The following is a 21,426-nucleotide window of genomic DNA, read 5'->3' on the forward strand; positions in this document are numbered from 1 at the left end:
AAAAACAAAAAACTGGCCATTCTTTTGGTCATTCATTTACACGACATCGCCATTTTGCGGCCTGAAAATGCAAACTTTAAAAGCGCAAGTTTTTCAATACGATACTGTTATCGTCTCGGTGTAAACTACAAAACGTGAATTTGTAAAAACGGTGAAGTCATGAGCACGCGTATCACGTGTTCAATCTATAGATGCATAGTGTTTCTTTACAAAGTGACATCGCCAACTACTGGCCTGGCATGAATAATACACAGTTGTTAATCATTTTCACTGATCCATGTGAATAGAGATAGTTTTGACAACATTGTCGTCTGTACGCGAAAAACACAAAGCAAAAACTTTTCCGTTTTTAGCACATTGTTGCTGTGTAAACGTACCCTTAGTTGGTGTGTTTGTGTTTTCCTTTGTTCCAGTCATTAAGTTACTTCCATAGATACTAATTACCATCCACATGTGTCTGGATTAGTTGCTAATTATCTTATCACCCTTGTGTATTTAAGCCCTCTTGAGTTAGTCTTCAGTAGTCGGTTATTGTTTATATGCCAGTGTACTTTCTATTTCGTTACCTTTTGGATTTTACCCTCTTCTTCTTGGATGATCTTCTTTGTTTTGATTAAACAATCCTGCAACTGTGTCTAGATTCTACCTCAACTGCTCGTCACATCCACAACTTCAACAACGACTTTTTCAGGCCTGATAATAACAATTTTAAATTTAATACATTTGTATCACTCTGCTGTACATGCACTCTCCGAAAAAAGAAAAGAAATTTGTGATCGGGATGGTACCCAATCAATAGGTTCACCTTTGTACTTATTTACCCTAAAGTGTACACACTAATTCCCTAAAGTGTACATACAGCATAATAGCACCTAAATGGAACTATTATTACAACGCTAACACCAAAGTTGACTGTGCCACGTGACCATGTTTCCTTTGCATTGTGTGTGTTGTGTGTGAGAGCTCCCTCGCCAGGCCTCCTGCGGCCCGCTGTACCTGAGCAAGGTTCTGGAGAGGGACTGATGCCTTCTGAAACCGTGCCGCCCTGCACGGTGACCCTTAATGGGCACAGTGTTAATCCTCTCAAAGTGCACCCGCCTGCTGCTGTGGACGTCCCGAGAGCGGGAGGAGAGGAAGAGCAGGGCGAAGAAAGGAAGCAGAAGAGAAAAAGATAAAAAAAAGAGGGAAGGAGTGTGAGAAGAACTGGAAAACTGATCAACAAGAGCCAGAGAGCAAGATTAGCAAAAAGCAGAGTATTCCAGCGGGAGGGAGAGGGTTATATCAGTGCAGATTTAATGAGTAGCATATGAGTGAGAGACATGTGCTAGTCATACATACACACGCAGACGCACAGAAATACACAAAACAAGGCTGAAAAGTGGCATCGTCCACATAGAAACCTTGTAAACAGGCAAAAAGACACTGGTTCTTTTCAGGTTTGATTTATCAGCCATGAAATGGAGTCATGAAATGAGGAATTTCAAACCCTCTGGCACATGGAATCACATGCACATTCCTATTACATCTCGGCGCAAAACAATCGCAGCAAACAAATCATAAGGCAGGCTGGCAACATTGGCTTGCAACCAAAAAAGTGCTACAGTCTTGACTACGGAATCACACACAATTCACAGATAGAAACAAAGTATGCAACATAATGGGCTACATTGATGCACAACCAATTAAAACTATGATTAAAACTCTAACTGTTGGTGTAGTAGTATTAGCTTTGTTCCAAAACGTAGTGAGCTCTCTTCTAAAGGTATGGCCACATTTCCCGCTGTTCGCCGGCAAAATACGGTAATTTAAAATATAACTGGTTTTACAGCAGGTTCAAGTTGGTAACACAAATCGCCGCATTGACCAACAGACAACTGCTTGGTTTGAAAGTGTCTTCTGTGTGAGCTGTGCTTCATACATCATTACACTATTGATAATAGAAAAATTATGTTTTTTTGCCCACAAAATGTCATCGAAATTTCGCTAATGTGACCACAACTTAAGGCAGCATCCTAATTGAGACTGAACCTCACTGGAGAGTGTACTCCTTAGGGGGAACATACATCAGCCATCTTGGATTAATGTTTTTACTGAAGTCTCATTGCATTATGTGATTGACTTCTCATAGGTCACACGAAAAAGCCCCAAAAAATGTTACTGCCATTTGCAACAGTCTTCGTTTAGATCAGGGGTGCCTACAAAGTTCAGCTCCAACCCTGATCAAGCACAACTGAACTAGCTAATTATGGGCTGCGTCCGAAATCGCATTCTTCCCTACTATATGGTGGGTGAAAAACAGTATGTGACAAAAGAAGTAGGCCTATGTCTGAATTCACAGCACTCATAAAACAGTAGGCAAAGAGTCCCCGGATGACCTACTACTTCCGGCGAGATTCTGAAGAGGGACACTTTACTATCCCATGAGGCCACGGTAGAGGATTTATGAATGGAGGTGAAGCGACTTAACTGACACTGGTAGGTCTCATGATAATGACAACATGGCAGATGTAGTACGTCCAGATTACATCCATACTACACGCATACATACTATTTAGAATGTACTTTTTTGTACAAGTAATTACTCTTTCAAAATAAGTACCTACTCAAGAGGTGTATGCGATTCGGACGCAGCCAAGATCTTCAAGAGCACTTGATAATGACAGACGGGTGTGTGGCATCAGGGTTGGATCTGAACTCTGCAGGTAGGTTGATCTCCAGGAACAGGATTGGGCACTACTGACTTAAAATGTCTATGTAGACAGCTTACTAGGTTTTGAAACAGAGTTTGACCTTTGGTAAAGACATGAACCTCAGGCCACATGTAATGCCTCCCCTACCTCTTGATGGTTTGGGTGATTGAAGACTGACGCTGGAAAGCAGCTCGACGGGGGTCAAAGAGGTCCCGTGGAGGGGAGGGGAGATGAGACGTTTCCACTGGCATACTGACGCTGCGATGGAAACCGTGCCTCTTCACTGGCTGCAAAAAGAGAGACATGGACAAGATTGGAAACCAGGGCTAAACTCACTTGCACTTAGAAGGACAGTTAGAGACAACAATGCTGTACCTGGACAAAAGCGGGAGGTTCGTCCAGGGACACCTGAGCGATGGGAATGTCCAGTTTTAGCCATGGAGGCTTCTTGCGCTGCAGGCTGCTGGTGCTGTCGCGTCTGGGTTCAGCCATGCTGCCTGCCTCTCCTTAGACCTGCCAGCTACAGACAGAGAGAGAGAGAGAGAGAGAGAGAGAGAGGTGAATCCTCAAAAGAATTGCACAGTGTGGAATTAAATCCCAAATGCAAGAAGTTAATCCTCAAAGTTGAGGCTCTGTTGTACTGATAAGGTTCATGACTGACTTATGTAGGAAACGGGACACTAAATGCGCTAGACAGTATGCAGTATACAGCCTCAGGGTTCAACAATAAGAATTTTGTTGCCTTGCCAATACTTCAAACTAAGTAACTCCATTGGCAGCTATACATTTATAAACCCACTTCTGCTCAAAAATACACCTTTGCTGGTTAGTAATTTTGCATTCTCTGTACAGTACATATACTGCAGCAGCATACTACACATACTAGCATGCCACTCATACCCAATGTCTAATTAAAAGTACTTGTTGTGCCACAAGATGGCAGTCTAAAATCACCACAAGATACACGAGGGCCCAAATATCCAGTAAACCTTCCTGCTGCTGAGGAGGAAACCATAAAATGTAAATAAATAGCCGTTTTCTCATATGTTTACATTCACTCAACACACTCATATCCACTTAACTGACTAATAAACATTTCTACTGTGGGGGTGGAAAAGTTTATTGTCAGTAGATTAAGCCTAAACCACTTATTTTATACCACCCTCTCATTAAAAGTGCTACTTTGTGGCGGAGCAGGAATTTGGTGAGAGGCCATCATTAGTGTGTCTTCCCGCTGCATATTCCCACACAGCTTGAGCAGAGAGTTTACCAGATCACTGCAGCGTGGAGTCGGCAGACGAAGAGCACTAAACCAACACTGTTTCTGCCTTTCTCCATTCAGTGAATACAGCTCGTCAACATGTCGAATTAGGGCAGCCTGTGTGTCCACAGAATAGAAGTCTGCTACCCAAACTGAGACTGCTATCAGTTTTTTCAGATTCAGGTTTGTTATGGAAGAAAAAGTTTTTTTTTAAGGGTCCTGGTTTTGGCTTTATCTTAAAGGCACAGTTCACCTAAAAATGAACATTTTCTCATCATTTCTCAACAATTTTATCACCCACATGCCATCCCAGATGTGCGTAGAGTTAAAGATCTTTACAGTGTCACGCTTGTTTAAAGGGAATCATTTGCAGTGCACCATGACAGCAAAATATAACTGAAATTATTTAGAGAGTTACTCCTTATGACTCCTGATTGTTATAAAATTACAATTAAGCACACATACTAAACACTTAAGTCAAGTCAAATCCCCTTTATACAATACAGATAGTTTTAAAGCAGCTTTACAGTGATAACAGGAAAATTCTATGAGGTCCATTCAGTGTCATTGTTATCAGTTTAGTGCTGTTTCAGTTCCGTTGTAAAGATCATCAATTATTAAATTAGTTCAATTCATCTATAAAGCAGTTCTGCAGAAAACAGTCATCATCAAAAAAATCATTGATCATCATCAAAGAATTCTGTAGAATTTGCAGAATCCATCACAATTTTTCCTACATACTAAACAAAACGAAAATGCTGATTATGACACATTTAAATGTGTTTTATTAATACAACTCTTTTCATCTGTCTTCAACTACATATTGTCTTTTACAGTAAACATCCAGCCAGAAATGAGTCAGATATTCATTCAATAACCACTTTGATGGACTTAACAAGTACTTCATGAGCAAGTGAATCATAATAACTTGTCAGTTTGTGGGTCTGAGTAATAACTTAGAAGCTATTGTAATGACTACAATGGTCCAGTGGTGTTTTTGCTTTTGCGCGCAGTCAGTGAAGACAACACAATAGAAAGACAAGTTTATTGTCTTTGTGTTATTTCACAATACTGCAAACTCATAAATCAGAGGAAAATATCATTTCTTCTGCTTTGGTGCACTGATTCAGCAGAGGCACAGTTAGGAGTGCTCAAAAACTTCTTTTTTCAAAAGGCCTTTTGCTTTGACAAGGGAGTGACGTGTAGGCAAAGGCAGTCTTTCTTTCTGGGATATATATATATTCACCCCTCGGGAAGGCCTCCAAATCTGCTTTTGGTTTAACAAAACAGATTTTACAGCAAACCACCCATGATGGAGTGATGATGGAAGAAGCCACTGTGAAATAACATAAATCACAGAAGTTCATAAATCTTGAATCTTGTAGAACCTGAGTGACAGTTTAAACTTTAAACTCATAAAAATAGCTACCTATCAGCAGGCACCAGGCAAGAAAGAAGCCCTGCGTCTGCAGCTCATGCTGGAAAGTGAAACACTCTCATTGTCCATGAGAAAGTTCCTGCCCGCTGAAGAGGAATGTGGACTGATATCATCACTGGCCGCTCAGTATGTGTGCGGTGTGATGACTGTGAGATTACAGAGCAGACAGGAGCAAAGCCCCAGCTTTGAGGACACCCCTGTCGGCCCATGCCAATGGTTTCCCACCACAAGGGCTGGGTGATGGAGGTCAAAATATAACAGACTCTGTATTTTGTGCTCATATACTGTATATTGCGATACTTATGTATTTGTTCTCAAATGGATTAACTGTAATGTCACTAGAGAAGTGGTACTTAAATGGCGGACCGCAGTTCAGTTCTGGACCCTGGCTTGGTTCCATCCGCCCACGGGACATAATTGCGCCATTTTACCGTTAATACAGTTTAAAGTGAGTGCATCAAAACAACGTAGCGGTTCACACTACATACAAGTGCTCTGGGTCGTTTACAGTAATGATATTTCAGCACTACACCCTCTAATATTTTTAGAGGATTCATTCAAGCCCTTTCCGCTCCGTGTGCATTGCTTCTCTGAGAAGAATGAATGAATGAGAATGAACAAAAATGCAGAAAATACAATTATTTTTATGTCATACAGATGACTCTGACCGTTTGACTAAACCAGGTTTGTTAACGCGTGGTGCCTTTAGACTTTTTTTTTTTTCCCCTTATACATTTAGTATTATTAAATCAGCATTTTAAGAGCATTTCATAATAAACACTGCTATAATTTGAAACATTATTTAGAGATGGCAAAGGAAGACAAAAAACTTTGAAATTAGGCCTACTAGTTACCTTTGTTTTGTGCTCATGATGAGAGAGTGCACATTGTTTGTTTTTAGTAGTTTATTACATAGAGCAAAATATAAAAATGGTCCATACAGTGTTTTCTCACATCCTGAGGCCTTTTATGTGTCACACACGTAGGTGTCTAAGGGCCAGATTTACTAAACAGGGAAAATTAGCGTGCGAGCGCAAATCCAAAAATAGCACAGATGGAGTGGAAAGTTCTGCGCAAGATCTACTGACGTAAGTTAAAGAACACAGGCGCAGCCGGATCATTTTCATAATGACCAACACAATCTACCAAGAGCAGTGCAAATTAGCGTCTGGTTTAAGAAAGACATACTTTTTTTGGCTGTTAAATAATGGCGCAAATACCAGTAAATTGACAAACGCAAACCTTAGTATATCACCTTGCGTGATCCCACCTCTCCTCCCAAAAATTCTGCATCTGAAAGGGAAACTCCAACAAATTGATATGTAATAAGGTCAGCCGCAAAAATAACTGTGCGCAAATTTTTCCACTGTGCATCTTTAGTAAATCCTGACTAGTTTTTTAATGCCAAAAGAGGGTTTGTGCTGGAGCAAGCTGTTAGGAAATCTGGCCCTTAATGTAAAAAAAAAAAAAAAAAAAAAAACTGATAAAACATCCGATCTTACCTTTTAATATTCATATCCAGTTGTGAGAAATATTTCCTTTTTTTGGTAAATATTGGTAAAAGTCCTAAGATTCACTGCTTTGGCTCTCTGTGCCCAATATTCTCATCTTTGAGAATATTAAACACTATATTGTGTGTTTAGGATTTTTTTTCTTTTACAAAGCACTACAGCTGCCCCGATGGAAATGTGTAACTGTTCCAAAAAAGTATTGTCTGAACCTCTGCTGGGAAGTAAATATAGAGACCGGGCCTCTTGGCACGTTCACTGAACACCTCTGCGCTATAGGATAAAAAATGAGTTACTAACAGATACTTCAAACAAGCAAAGATTTACGTAGTGTAGCTTTAAACAAGCCAACAGATGTATCTCAAATATTTCACAAAAGTATTTGATATTGTCCAGCCCCACCACAGAAAGGAACCACCTGCCAGGTTCAATATCCAAACAGACCCATTACAGAAATCTAATCCTGACTTTTAAGCATGTCAGAACCCAAATTGACTGATTCTGAAAGGCAGCGATTATGTTTGACGCAGGAGTCCGAAATGAGAAGACGCAGTTGTGCTGTGTGATAGACCGCTGGAGAGGCCTGAGGGAGACACATGAAAGCTTCCTGTCAGTCCTTGAGTCAGAACAGACCACCGTGACGGTTTAATGTCTGTATCAGTATCCACCATCATCTCATTAATCTGGCCACTAAATCTCACGACGGGCTGATTACCGACTGCATGAGAGCCATCAGCCCCGGGTCTGCACATTGCATTGTGGGATTACGGTAATTATCTTCTACACCCCTGTCATTTGACTCCAACCCCTACAGCTTCCCTTCCTGCGAAGCTAATATGTAGCATGTGCCTGGGTTTATGTTGCAGATGCCTATGGTTAGTTTGAAAGAGAGCTGATGTTACATCGCCAGCAATTAATTCCCTTCAGTTTTACTGTAACATCTTAAACATTATAGCACCTGTCAATCACAGAAGCATGGTTTTGGGATAGACTTCTGGTTTCTCGAGCCTGTGCATGCATGGGCACTGTGGCATCCATCTCAAGGCTGCACATGTCGGAGACTCCCCAGGAGAACCATGGGAAGAACCGCACAAGGCCAGCTGTGTGTTTTGTAACACTCCATAAACTTTCAGCAAGTGTGCAAGACGCTGGACAGCTGTAGCCCAATGCATTATGTAGATGTGATGAGATGAGATGTATACAGTTATGAATTCTATTGAGGCTTGTAGCCAAAGCAACTCGCAGTGCACTTTTTACAAGGACTTAATATTCTGCAATGTAATTGATTTGACTGGACTGACACTATTGGATGAGATGAATTGAACTCCTTTCATAATAGATGAACTTTACACAGTTATTGAACCAAACTGAATCAACCCTGAACTGATTTCAACTGAATAATGACTGTTTGCTATCATCTATTTAGAGCTGCTTTACACACCGTTTATCACTGTAGCTGCTTTGAAACAATCTGAGGGGTTCAATTTGTTAACATATTTAACATAGTTAAAATATCATAAACTAACAACAAACGTTTTTGGCAGCATTTATTACATTTAATTAATTATTCTAATGCATTAATTAATGCACACAACTTGAAAAGTTAAAAAATATACACTACGATTTGAAAGTTTGGGGTCAGCAAGATATTTTTCAAAAGATTTAAAAGAAAGGACGGATTAGATTACAGTTAAGACTGATTAAATACTGTTCTTTTTAACTTTCTTTTCATTGAAAAGCAGCACAACTGTTTTCAACATTAATAATAATAATAATGATGATTGTTTCTTGTACAGCAAATCAGATTATATTAGAATGATTTCTGAAGGATCATGTGACACTGAAGACTGGAGTAATGATGCTGGATGCAGGAATAAATTACATGTTAAAATATATTACAGTAGAAAACAGTTATTTTAAATTGAAATAATACTTCCCAATATTACTTACAAAGAAATGCAGCCTTGGTGAGCATAAGAAGCTTCTTTCAAAAACATTAAAAAATCTTACTGAACCTAAACTTTTGAAAGGTATTGTGTGTAGTATAAATGATCATTAATCAAGATTAATAAATGCTGTAATTATTAACAAACATTCACTAATGTTAACATATCAAATCTGAATTTGAAGTGTAACCAATTTAACTAGCAAAATGTCCAAGCCATTCTTTTCAATAGAATAAATGTGGATGGGGACCAGTGCATAAACAGTGGCAAAAAGATATGAAAAACTACCATACAAATCACGCACTGAATTCCAAGTCTTTTAAAGCGATGCAATAGCCTTGTGTGAAAAGCAAATCAAAGTTTAATTTTGACTGACATTTCATTTTTGGGTGAACTATCCCTTTAAGTGCCCCGCTCAAAATCAAAATGCTGATAGACGGTTCATGTATAAGGTTTGAAAATAGTAGCCCATATCTTGACCCATCCACATCACTCAAAGTTATTAATTAGGACATTTTATGAAGGATTTTTTAATATCCTCTACAGTCAGAAGAGACAGTTTAGCAGGTCATGGGAAGAATATCCTTGAATGAGAGCGATATCCTTGAGGAGGGAGACAACGGATTGATTTCTACACATGGCCGTCATCCAAAGGATATGAGACTTCTATAAAGGTTTTCATTCACATTTATGCTTCCACACAGAAAAGGAAATTGACCCACTCAAGAGCTTCAAAAAGATCACTTATATCAAAGTTACAAAGCGAGTGAATAGCACCACGTCGAGATGAACTTTCCATCAGGGTTTTAGCATTCTCTCTTCCTGACTGCATCACATGTGGCGTCACTAAATGTTTTTCTTTTTATGTAGCCATGTAGTGATTTGTTTTGACTGTCCGATTAAATCAAGAGAAAGAAAATCTCGGCTTTCATCTTGACGTTACATTGTTCGCGATTAGCTTCCTGCTCTTGTGTTCCCCAGGCAAAAGCCTGACACGAGCTAAAACTTCCTGTCTCGAGACATAATCATACTATATCTGGTATGTACAGAAGGCTAAAGTGTTGCTAATAGTGCAGGTGCAAGGGATTCAAGGTAGAGGTTAACATGCAAACACAGATTGGCTGTTGAGTTTTCTCTCGCTAAGACACAACAGTCTTTTTTATACAGGCTTTATTCTGCTTTTATGATTTGTATGATCTGTTCCCACCACAACTGAATACAACAACTTGCTGAATGAGTGCTAGTCATGCATGACAGGTTATGTAGTAATGGATTGGGCCACTTTTTAGAGCGGGGGAGACTTTAGATGCTAACAGTACCATGCAGGGTATGAGTGAGTGTGAGTGTGTGTGTGTGTGTGTGGTTCAGGTATTCCCAACACTATGGGGACAAAATGTCATTTTCGGTCCCGATGAGGAAAACAGCTTATAAATCATACTAAATGATTTTTATTGCAAAAGTAAAAATTCTGAAAGTTTTCTGTTATGGGTAGTTATTGGGTTAGAATATACAGTTTGTACATAAAAAGCATTATGTCTACGGAAAGCCCCCATAAAAAATGGAAACCCATCATGTGTTTGTGTGTGTTGGGGTGTGCCCTTCTGTTTCCACATCTCAAGCCACTCAAGAAACACCCTCACCACCAGCAGACCAAATGGAAACTTCCTGTCTGAGATTTTCCACCATTTGAGCCTAATATAGAACACCCGGGTGAGCCAGATACGATTGTTTTTGGAGAAATCTATCTGATTGGACGACCTGCCACTGCCATCTGTTTGTCAGAAAAGTTAAAGGTCTATGATTTAGATGGTAAAATCTTTCCCATATTCCAGGTTAATATGCACAGTCTCCGATACATATAATGCTGTTTTCTCAAAACCTTGCTCTATACTTACATACTGTATGAGCTCAACCAATGGCATCATTTTGGGGCGGGTAAAAGGGATTTTAGTATAATTCAAAATAACTGGGCTGAAGCATCTTGAGTTTACTTGATTATCCAGACACCTTTTTTGTTAAATTGTGAATATCAAATATGATCTATCCGGCTTTTGAGGAATGTTTATTTGTACATCTTTCAATCATCATTGTATTGCACTGCATATATATGTTTTGCCCCTGACAATATAAACAACAGAGCTTTGATTATAAAACTAAGCTAATTTTACCAAGACATATTATTGAGAGATATAATGACCACTTTAATGCTGCTTTTTCTTTCTTTTCTTTTTTAAGATCAACAGTCCCAGTCTCTATACATTGTATAAAAAAGAGCAGATTGGACATCCAGCAAAATGTCATATTTTGTGTTTCACAGAGGTTTGGAACAACATGAGGCCGAGTCATGTGAATTTTTCATGAGAACATTCCCTCTAGAAAGCAATCTAGCAATTCATGAGAAGAGGAGATCACTGAGTTCAAGCCAACCCAGTCTCATGAAAAAAAAAAAACCCATCTATTTAATAAGGTGGTAAGGCAGTATTTTGTATGAATTTGTATGATGCGAAGCATGAAGGTCCGCCTGTAAACCTAACCATCAGCAGGTCAAATGAGATCATTATCCACAAATTCACCAAAACATAAAATAGTTACAAATTGCCATAGTGTATTGGTTTAATCAGCATGTTCTGCAGATACTCATGTCTCGCATGTGTTTGTGTTTATTTGGAGCAACAGTGTTTGATGAAAGAGCCCCGGGGCAGAAGGAAGAGGTTTAATGATTGGGGCAAAAGAACACAGTGATGGATGACCTCATTTATTTGTGTGTTTGAAACACTGGACACTTCCTTCCTAAAGGCTGAACATCCTGGCCTTGAGGAAGGCTTCTCTCTCTCTCTTTTTTTCTTTCTGTCTCACTCCTCACAATTTCTTGGACCTACAGTTCTTGCACACACAAGTGGCCGCTTTGCTCGCGGCATTTATAATGTGATGTCTTTATTTCCCAGTCACAGAGAGTTAAACTCCCCCAGTTGCACAATACCCACAAAGCAGCCAACAGAGTTATTTCCGCTCATGCCAAGCTGACTCCTCCTTTCCTCTTGTACACTACCAGCAGTGTGCCTAAAGGATCTGCCCAGTCTCAACAAATCAGCCTGAAAGGAATTCCCATTTTACTCCCAAACATGGAAAAACTGACATTTGGACTTTAAACTGTAGCCTTGTGTAACTATTCTAGCCAGACACAGTGCAAGTCAATGGTCGTGAATCGTGATGAAGGATACATGTTGAGGCAACGCTGTGTGTCAGGCCAGTTAGGATGAGGTCTGTGTATTAAGAATGGATAAAAAATAAAGGTTTAAAAAAACAAAACAAAAAAGTACAAACATTAGGGGCTTTCGCACCGGAGGAACCTTTTCATAGTTCCTGTAACTATTGGTGGAAGTACCCACTTTTTTAGCGTGTTCTCACCACAGGAAGTGGGAACGATTTTAGTTCTAGGAACGCCTTTTAGGGGAACTAAATTAGCTCCTACTACAGAGTAGGGTCAACCCAGCACTACAGGAACTACCAGTGACATAAGTGTACGTTGATTGGCCGAACGCATGCAAAACACCTGCACCCGCCATTTAAAAAAAAGCCATGTACACACCGTTTATAACCTATATTTACTACTTGAACATGGAAAAAGAGTGATAGATGGACTGATGCCAAAGTACAGGCACTTATCAACCTTTACGCTGAGGAAATCCAATGCGACTTTGAAGGGACAAAGCGAAAAATGATTGTATTTCTGCTCAGCAAGCGACACTGGGCATCAACCACACGGCAAACGATATTTTCCGTATACCGTTTACTTTCTTTGTGTAACAGTTCTATCTAATAACGTGTAAGATAGGACTGTTAAACAGATCGTAAACTAATAAAGACAGAGGATGTGAGCAGTGTGTGCTCAGGCTAAGTCGTTCGCCCCTATTATTAGTAATTCATCAAATAAAACAACTGAGAAAACCATCATATCTCCAGCAAGAGCAACTGAGCAACATGATATTCATCTGGGTGTGTGTTCTGTGGTGTAACTGCAGCTCATCTTCAGTCTGTCTATTTTGTACAGATTCTGGCTTTTTAAAAATCTTTTTATAGCTCACCAATTTTGAAGCTGACAACAGCAGGGGAGCTGCTCAAGCTTGGTGGAGGATTCTGGACAACTTTTGAAAGAGATTAGGAGTCTAAAAATAAAGCCCATCATCTATGAGGAGAGAAAGCCGAGCAGAGCCAGGTGACTGTGCTGCTACTGCACACACTGCTGCCAGAATGACATAACCAAGGGTACAGTGCCACGCTGAGCTCACGTTTGCTCATGCTCCATATTCACATGAGGGACAAACCAGTATGACAACTAATCACGCTTCAGCAGAAAGGAGAAAAAGAATTCTGAAAGGCTTCAATGGGAAATCAGAATTCAGTTATTTTCCTTTCTTAATAAGTATTTATGGTTTCAATGTGCACATCACAGTCAGTCTAAAGAAGAAGAAGAGAAAAAAAAAACTTCCATAATCTTCCAAATCTCTATGCCATAATGCTGGTGGTTGCTTGCTATGCAGTTATTACAGTGTTCTGAGTGGTTTTAGTATGTTATTAGGAGATTGCTTTAAATTGTTATGCATTTTCTAGTGTTTCTAGTATGTCACTATGTGGTTGCTAGGGCTGTGCTAACCAGTTACTAGAGTGTTCTTCTGAGTAGGGTTTAGTATGACACTAGGTGGTTGCTTAGGCATTGCTATGCAGTTACTAGAAGCTGTGTCCCAATACAGAGGGTGTATACTTTGAAGTCCATGAAGGTCGCACAGTGTTGTTAAACAGAAAAGTCTAGCCTACGTAGGAAAAGCGACAGTACAGGACTTTTTTGAAAGTTGTATTCAACTATCTGAAAACAAAACAGGGTTCACAACCTGTCTAAATATGTTCACATTGGTCCATTTATGTACATAATCAACGTCCAATGAAGGCTAGGCTGTGAAGGATCCACTCTTTCTATCCTTCGCGGCCTGGGAAGGACGCATTTGGAGGAGTCTTTGAATTAGGACAGCCTTCATCACGCCATGGTTATTCATTCTGCCTTCGAATGCAGCCTTCGAAGGATGCAGCGTCTGAATTGGGATACAGCTAGAGTGGTTTTAGTCCATTACCAAGTGGTTGCTACAGTATACGGTAAGTAAAGTTGCACACGTGAGACAAGTTCCACGCCGATAATACTTAAGAGTCGTTCAAAACCCTAACCGCAAATATGTGGAACAGTAATAGTAATTATAGTAATAACAAGCATATAATATCATGACCATCCAATAGCAATCCAACAATAAGCCGCTGGATCAAATAAAGTCCCACCCTACATTATTTCCAGCTGCACAGTGTGTCTCACTCACATTGCAGAAGTTAATGCATTCTGTGTCATGTTGTCTTTAGGGGAGATGGGGGAGGGACGATGGTCTGCGCAGCATTCCTTCTTATCAGACAGGAAATACTCCGCATAGTCACCCATCATGCTGCACACCCCTGAACTGCTCAAGCCCATTACATTTCTGAGGAAAGCCTGACACTGTAACATGTGACGGTCTTTCACCCTGAACCACTTCATCTGACATTAAAAAACAAACACACAGGAATACCCTTTGCAGCAGACTCTCTGATCATGTATCAGGGCAGCGGTGGTCAGGACTGACTGTGTCTCAGTAGTGGGCGGAGCTTATGCCGTTGCCCATGTTTGCTCAGCAGGTTTCAACAGCATATCTGGTCTTTCCAGGGGAAACTAAACACTTCAAAGTGATCGCCTGCATTAATGATGTAAGCATGCATAATTATAGCCAATGCTTAAAGTGACAGATCACCCAAAAATGAAAACTCCAGTTTTTCCAAACATGTATGTGTTTGATTCTTACATGGAATCAAAAATAAGATATTTTGGCTGCTTTTTTCCCAAAAGTTGCTCTTTTCCGTGCAATTAGTCCCTGTGGAGATGAGGCTTTCAAGCTTCAAAATACCATAAAAATTTCACAAAAGTAGTCCATATGAATGCACAGTTGTGTAGTCAGTAATAGCTTTGCGATAGCTTTAGGAACAGACTAAATTGAATAGTTATACAAGGAGTTATTCACTGAGAATCTTCCCCTGCAGTGGGCTGTTGTGACCAAATCATTGAACTGAATTAAATGAATCACGAATTAAACTGAATCAGTTATGCCCTGTTTACACCTGGTATTAAGATGCATTTTGGTCAATCGGATCACAAGTGGACGAGGCTAAATACAGGTTTAAACGGGGTCTAAAACGTTTTGAGCTTGTCCACTTTTGACCACTTGCAGAGGTAGTCGAAAACGCATTCAACCGGATTGCTTTTAACGCTCATGTGGTTGAATGTGTTCAAACAGCCACAAAAGACCGTCTACTCTCCTACTGACCTAACGCATTTACGTTATGGGAAGTGCGCTAGCCAGATGGGATTTAAACTTTGGCTGGAGACCCAAGTTTGGTTTGAAGACGAAAAATGTACCAAGCACAATATTATCTCACCATTCCTGATTTCTAACACACACTCACAGCGTTCTGCGTGATCTTGCAGCTGTCAGAGCAGAAATGAAAGCTGCTACTCTGCGTATGTTTTTCAGTCGTCTCCGTGCGCGGTCATATGTAAATTGCGAGAGCTTATTTTGTCCATTAAATTGAAAGATCTGAAAAAAAAAAACTCATATATTAGACCCTCCCCTCAAAGAAATCAGGACAGAATTGGTTGAAAGTGGACAAAAGAGACATTCAGATACCAGGTGTAAAAGGGTATATGTCTTCCTCGTCTACTTGGACCTCGTTGACGATTCATTTAAGAATCGGATATTGCTACTTTTCCCATGAACGCTCATGAAAGTGCCATGAAGAGCAAGGGTAGATGTCAAGTTATTTTTTATTTTTTTTGTGATTAATGATTTAAATTACACAAAATTATCAAATGACTTCAGAGGATTCGAAAATTGCTAACAGACTCGTATGGACCACAGCTTGAAAGCTTCAGACCCCATTCATTGTAATTCTATGGGTAAAAAAAGTGTTCCATGGAAAAAGAAAGCCATACAGGTTTGGAGCAACATGATGGTGAGCAAATAATGACAGAATCTTCATTTCTGTGTGAACTATCCCTTTAACCTTCTTCAAAGTGACAGTAAAGTGCACACTAAGAATTAAAGCATGAAAAGGGACCATAAAACAAATTACAAACCAAATGAAACACTGAACACTGAATCCTCTGCATTCAAGCTCCCACATTCTCCCTATATCTCACGGTCCGCTGCAGCGCTAGCCTCTACGGCTGCATTAAGCCGGGTGGAGGACTGATTTAATTATCACAAGCAAATTACTAAGTATCCTCAGCTGTTTCTCACCATGATCCAGAGGCCGAAGAATCCAGCTCTGAGTCACTGCTGAGCTGAAACAACATCCCCTGATTTTGCAAGACGTGAGGCCTCACGCACCATATTGTTCAGCGACCTTTAGTTGCTCACATTATTGTGCAGACTTACAGTTCTCAACACTCCCATCCAGAAATAGCCTCATATATATTTAACAATCACTCGGGGGCCTTAAACTGCGGTAACAGGCATGACTCCCTACATAAGTGCCACTCAACACTCATACTGTTCAGCTTCACATCAAAACCACATATAAATGTCACAACACTTCAGTATTTTACAAGACTCCAGAGAACAATAGGAATTTGCATTAATTTACAATGTAATTTTCTGATTTAAGCATGTAGGAGAGAACGGTACTCATGTATGGAACCTGAAATATCTGTTTTTTTGTCCATTTAATTGAAGTCAAAGGCCTCCAATTTTCCACATAAGAAAGAAAGTCATCCAAGTTTGGAATGACACAAGGTTTTTTTCTGGATCTAACGCTTTAGCGCTTTGATTTTTATGTCGTTGGTCTGAAAGTAGTGCAGTGGCGAATAATCTAATTGATCAATTATTTAGCAATGCAACATCCTTGAATAATTCACCACCTTTTTTTATTTTTGGAGCATCTATAAACAAATCTCTCTGGTGACTAACCATGAGCAGAGAGTGGTCAGAGAGTCTGTTTCCTCTTGAAACCCGCAGGACAATCGTCTGGATCACTACAAGTGCAAGAACTATCAACCAAAGGAAAGTGCAGGTTTACATTATTTCATCTAACAGGAACTGAAGAACATCACAAGCAATTTATTTATCTATTTATGTACACAAGCAAAAGCCAAAGTAAAATGAAGAAATAAGAGAAAGGATTAGTTAGAAGAAGTGCGTCGTCAGCTGTTTCTTGAAAGTTTTGATTGTCTGAGCAGATCATATGCCTGAAAACCACAAGTGAAACTGTTTCCCTTTTGCATTTTCTTTAAGACATTACATTACAAATTATATTGTCAGTATCAAAATTTGAGTGAAAAGATCAATGACATTACATGTCATGATCAATATCGCAAATTTAATTTTGTAGTGGCCTAAAAATAGTGCAGAATATTTATTTATTTCCAGGATGAATTTTGAATATGATTTTTCAATATTGACCCCACTTTCTATTAAAACTAAACTGCCTTTCTTGTCAAATGAAAAACTCTGTATAAATATATATTTTACTGACATAAGAAATAGAACTATGATGCCAAAATATTCCGTACAAACTTACACAGCTATGTTAAACCATCACAGCATTTTGTAAAATCCACTGAAAAATATGAATATGAAATTCAAGGTCAATATTTTGAAAGAGTCAGTTTCTAGAACTACTGTTCTTTTACTATAACGGTGGTGTATTTGGCTACAGAGGTCTGAAGTTTGCATGCATGTGAGCTCCATGCTGAGTTCATGTGATGCCTACAGCTGTCAGCTCAATGTGTCAGAAGAGAATAAAATAGAGCAGGAGGCCTCAACAAAAATCACATGACACCCAGTTACAATAAACAGCCACATACACCATAGTATTAGTTCACTGACAATTCTGTCATCATTTAGAGGGTATTCAGGTCAATTGGGCCACTTTATAGCATTAACATCACTGTCACAACATTGGCACAACATGAAAGATGAGGAAATGGTGGCCTTTTGGGGGTAAACTATCCCTTTAAATTGACTGATTACGAATGCATGATATGGTCAATTCTTTGAGTTAAGAGTTTACCCCTCTATAAATAAAACAAAATATGTATTTTTTTTAACAAGCATATATTACAGGGATCACAACAGTGACTGTTTGTCATACAGGGCATTCAATACGTGTCACTCTTTATAATTTCCATATAGCCAATACTAACTAGAGTGGACATGCAGAGAAGGAAAAGGTTTTATTTAAATAACCGTAACTGAAGAACATGTGTTTTGCATTCACAAGCTGGTGAGAGCAAACACACCAGTGCATGTTTACTTTCATACAGGGTCATATCCTGGGGAATCAAATTTCCTTGATCTGTTACGATAAAAGAGCTTGATGTGCGATGAAAACATACTATAACTGTCAGAACTAAAAATTCCAAAAAGAGCATTTATTGAAACTAAGGGTACTACATTTACATGGTAACAATGTACAAAAAACGCGAACGTTTTTCCTTTGCGTTTTTTACGTACAGACGACAATGCTGTCAAAATGATCCTCGTTCACACGGATCCGCGAACATGATTCAAAACGCTGCATTATTCATGCCAGGCCAGTAGTTGGCGATGTCACGTGCCGTAATACGTCACCGTTTTCACATATTCACGTTTTAGTTGTTGACATGGAGACAATTCTGGTATCGTTTTCAAAAACGTGCACTTTGAAACCCGTTTTGAAAAGTTTGCGCTTTCAGACCCCCAAAACCGCCGCTGTCATGAAGGGCCAAAACCATAAAAAGTTTTCAGTTTTTATTTAAAAACGTTGTTGTGTAAAGGCCCCTAATGCAGTTAGATGCTAGTCTTTCTTTCGTAACACCGCCATTGTCGTCCACTATGGCACACTATACAAGATTAAACGATCCATTCTTGCGTCCCAACGCCCTTTGTCATTTACGTATCACCACGACACCCTACATCAAACAGATCATGCCAAAATCGAGCTGATATCGTTTAGTCTGAACCTGGCATAAGCTGCAAAAAATACTCATTATGAACTTCTACAATTTGAGACATCACATTGTAGATGAATACAATATCATTAACCGTCTATATTTACAGGTCATTGATGCCTCCCAGGTGATCAAAAACCTATTTATGCCACTATTTATAAAATAGTGATGATTATTATTTTTGAAATAATAACAGAATATTTCATAATAACTGAAAATAATGAGTGGGCTGCTCCAAAATCACACCATTGGTTGAGTTGGTCAGGATACTCAAAACACCATAGTGTGTACGGGAGGGCATTCAACATATGGATGGTTTATAGCTGTCTCTGCATATTAAGCTGGGACAGAGGAAAGTGCTGATGAAAGTTACACACTTCACCTTTAAATGCACACAAACACACTGAACAAGTCAGTGAATCAAGGCAGAATGTCTCTGCAACCCTATGTATGTGAAGGCAACTCCCACTACAGATGTCAAAAGGATCAATGTTGTCAACTTTTCAGTTTGTGCCAGGATTTTGACAAGACATTTGACCTCTTTTCATTCAATCTCGCTGGCTGTGCTGAGTTTCCTCTCAGGAGAGCAGCATTACAAACAGCGAAACAGCCCATATTTCAAGCAGCTCCCTGACAGAGAGGCTTCAAGCCGCATCCTCAACCTGCTAAACAAGTGACTGATTGTCTGCTGGAGGTCAAACATTTTCCTGTTAAGTGAGCTAAGAGTGGACTCTCAGTCACAGCGTGCCCAAAAACATGTGATCCCCATCTAAATAGTTTCCAGCATGATATCAGCCTGAATCAAGGCCACAGAAGCTCTTATTGTGCTCTCAGTATGAGCCTGATGAGCATCAAGCGGAACATAAGGTCAGCAGACGGGCCCTTCTTCGCAAGGAAAAAACATCCAGGGAACCAAGTTCATACAAAAAATTGCATCTACACATCCTGCACAATTTCTGCACTCTAAGAAAAGTTGTAAAAATACGGCCCAATGTACCGTTTAATATGAAGGAATTTTCTGTATTGTTCTGTATTTCTGTAGGTGTTTTATCTGTATTTTGCATTACGCATTGCATTGTGTTTGAGTTGAAGGAAATGTCTGTAAAAGTAATGGAAAAGGTATTGGTAGAAAAGGTCATTATCCACTTTTTCCTTACGGTTTGAGGTATTTATAAATGCAAAAAAAATACTGAATACAACTAATAAAAATAGAAACTAGCATATATATATACACACGAAAGAAGATTCTGGACTATATTAGCCTCTGAACTTCCAGTCTCTTCAGAACTCTCTAACAGAGTTTATCTTATCTGCCTGCAAAAAGCAACAAACCCAACAATAGTCCTCAAAGGACAGCAAAGATTCCATCACATCACATCCGCCTCAAGTGAGGCGAGGGTCAGAGGTCAGAGTTCTGCTTTTTTGAGGAGCCAGGGAAGGAAGTGCAGAGCAGAAGAGCTGATGAGACTCAAATGGAAGAAGGAAACGCACTCATGTTTGGGAGTCTTCTCTGCTTCCGTCAGCCACATTTACGGAAAAAACACAAGTCGATTTTGAAATGCCAACGATAAGCCACTGAGTAATAAACTAATCAGAACCTCACCCATCTATACATAGCACACAAAATAAATCTCGTTCATGCATTCATGCAGAGTGTCATGTTTGGCAGAAATTGCCACTATTGACAAGGAGGGAAAAACACATCACATCACTTCCTGCCAACATTACAGCATTTTCTAGGCTCATCATTAAAAAAAAAATCCCCAGCTCTTTTCATGAAACCATTGTTCCTCCTTATTGAAAGAACTTTGTCTATGTTAAAACAGAAAAAGTTAATCATTTAGTTACACATTTATTGTAATTAAAATAAAGCCGAACAAAATAAAATATACATATTAGATCTGCAACAAGTTACTAACTGAAAATAAATAAAAACTAAAAACCGAAGTTAAACTAAAACTGAATTAAAAAATAAACCTAATTAGTAATACAAAAAAGAGACAAAAGCACTTTTTAAAAATTAAGCTAAAATTAAAATGAAAAACTGAAAAATAAAAGCTAATTCAAAATATGAATTAAAGCTATAATGGTGTATACATGATACTAAAATAGTACCGTTACAAAAAAGACGTCCTCTGAATGTCTGGTTGAACAGGATGCCGCCAGGTTTAAACGGCACTGAGATCACTATATGTTGAATAGTCTTCAAAAGAGGGTGTTAGCCAAGTTGTCGAAGCAACTTAGAAAAAAAACCACGAAAGGGAAGTGCAAGGGCTGGGTATGACTTTATCCTCACGCCTTCACATGACTTCTGTGCAGCAGCGCTATACCACATCTGCCCAGTCTCTCACAAACTACAAAAACTTTGTGCATAAACTACTGTCGGGAATCATTTGTTACTGGAGCTCCTGGAATTTCTTTAATGCTCGACCATATTAATTGACATGTTGCTTGAACATCTGGTCTTTCTGGAATCCCTTCCCCCACTGATAGCAGAGATCATGGGAAAGGAAATGATCTTATCAC

General features: G+C 39.3%; 2 protein-coding genes across 4 annotated transcripts in view; both read right to left on the minus strand.

Annotated features, from left to right (window-relative positions):
* LOC311304609 (vascular cell adhesion protein 1) overlaps positions 1–21,426 on the minus strand; it is a 660,847-nt gene that overhangs the window by 195,617 nt on the left and 443,804 nt on the right. The window lies entirely within an intron of this gene.
* Positions 1–21,426, minus strand: part of rhbdf1a (rhomboid 5 homolog 1a) — a 46,678-nt gene that overhangs the window by 14,489 nt on the left and 10,763 nt on the right. The window contains exons 2-4 of one of the 3 annotated variants that reach the window (XM_084419184.1): positions 3,066–3,210; positions 2,838–2,977; positions 997–1,104 (exon numbers count right to left, since the gene is read on the minus strand). In XM_084419184.1, the coding sequence (XP_084275310.1) occupies positions 997–1,104; positions 2,838–2,977; positions 3,066–3,182 (365 nt within the window). In that variant the 5' untranslated portion in view covers positions 3,183–3,210. Of the gene's footprint in view, positions 1–996; positions 1,105–2,837; positions 2,978–3,065; positions 3,211–21,015; positions 21,125–21,426 lie in introns of those variants that run through there. The other 2 variants (XM_084419186.1, XM_084419185.1) reach the window with 2 other exon arrangements.

This window comes from Rutilus rutilus (genome assembly GCF_951802725.1).
Source record: "Rutilus rutilus genome assembly, chromosome: 1".
Classification (NCBI taxonomy): Eukaryota; Metazoa; Chordata; class Actinopteri; order Cypriniformes; family Leuciscidae; genus Rutilus; species Rutilus rutilus.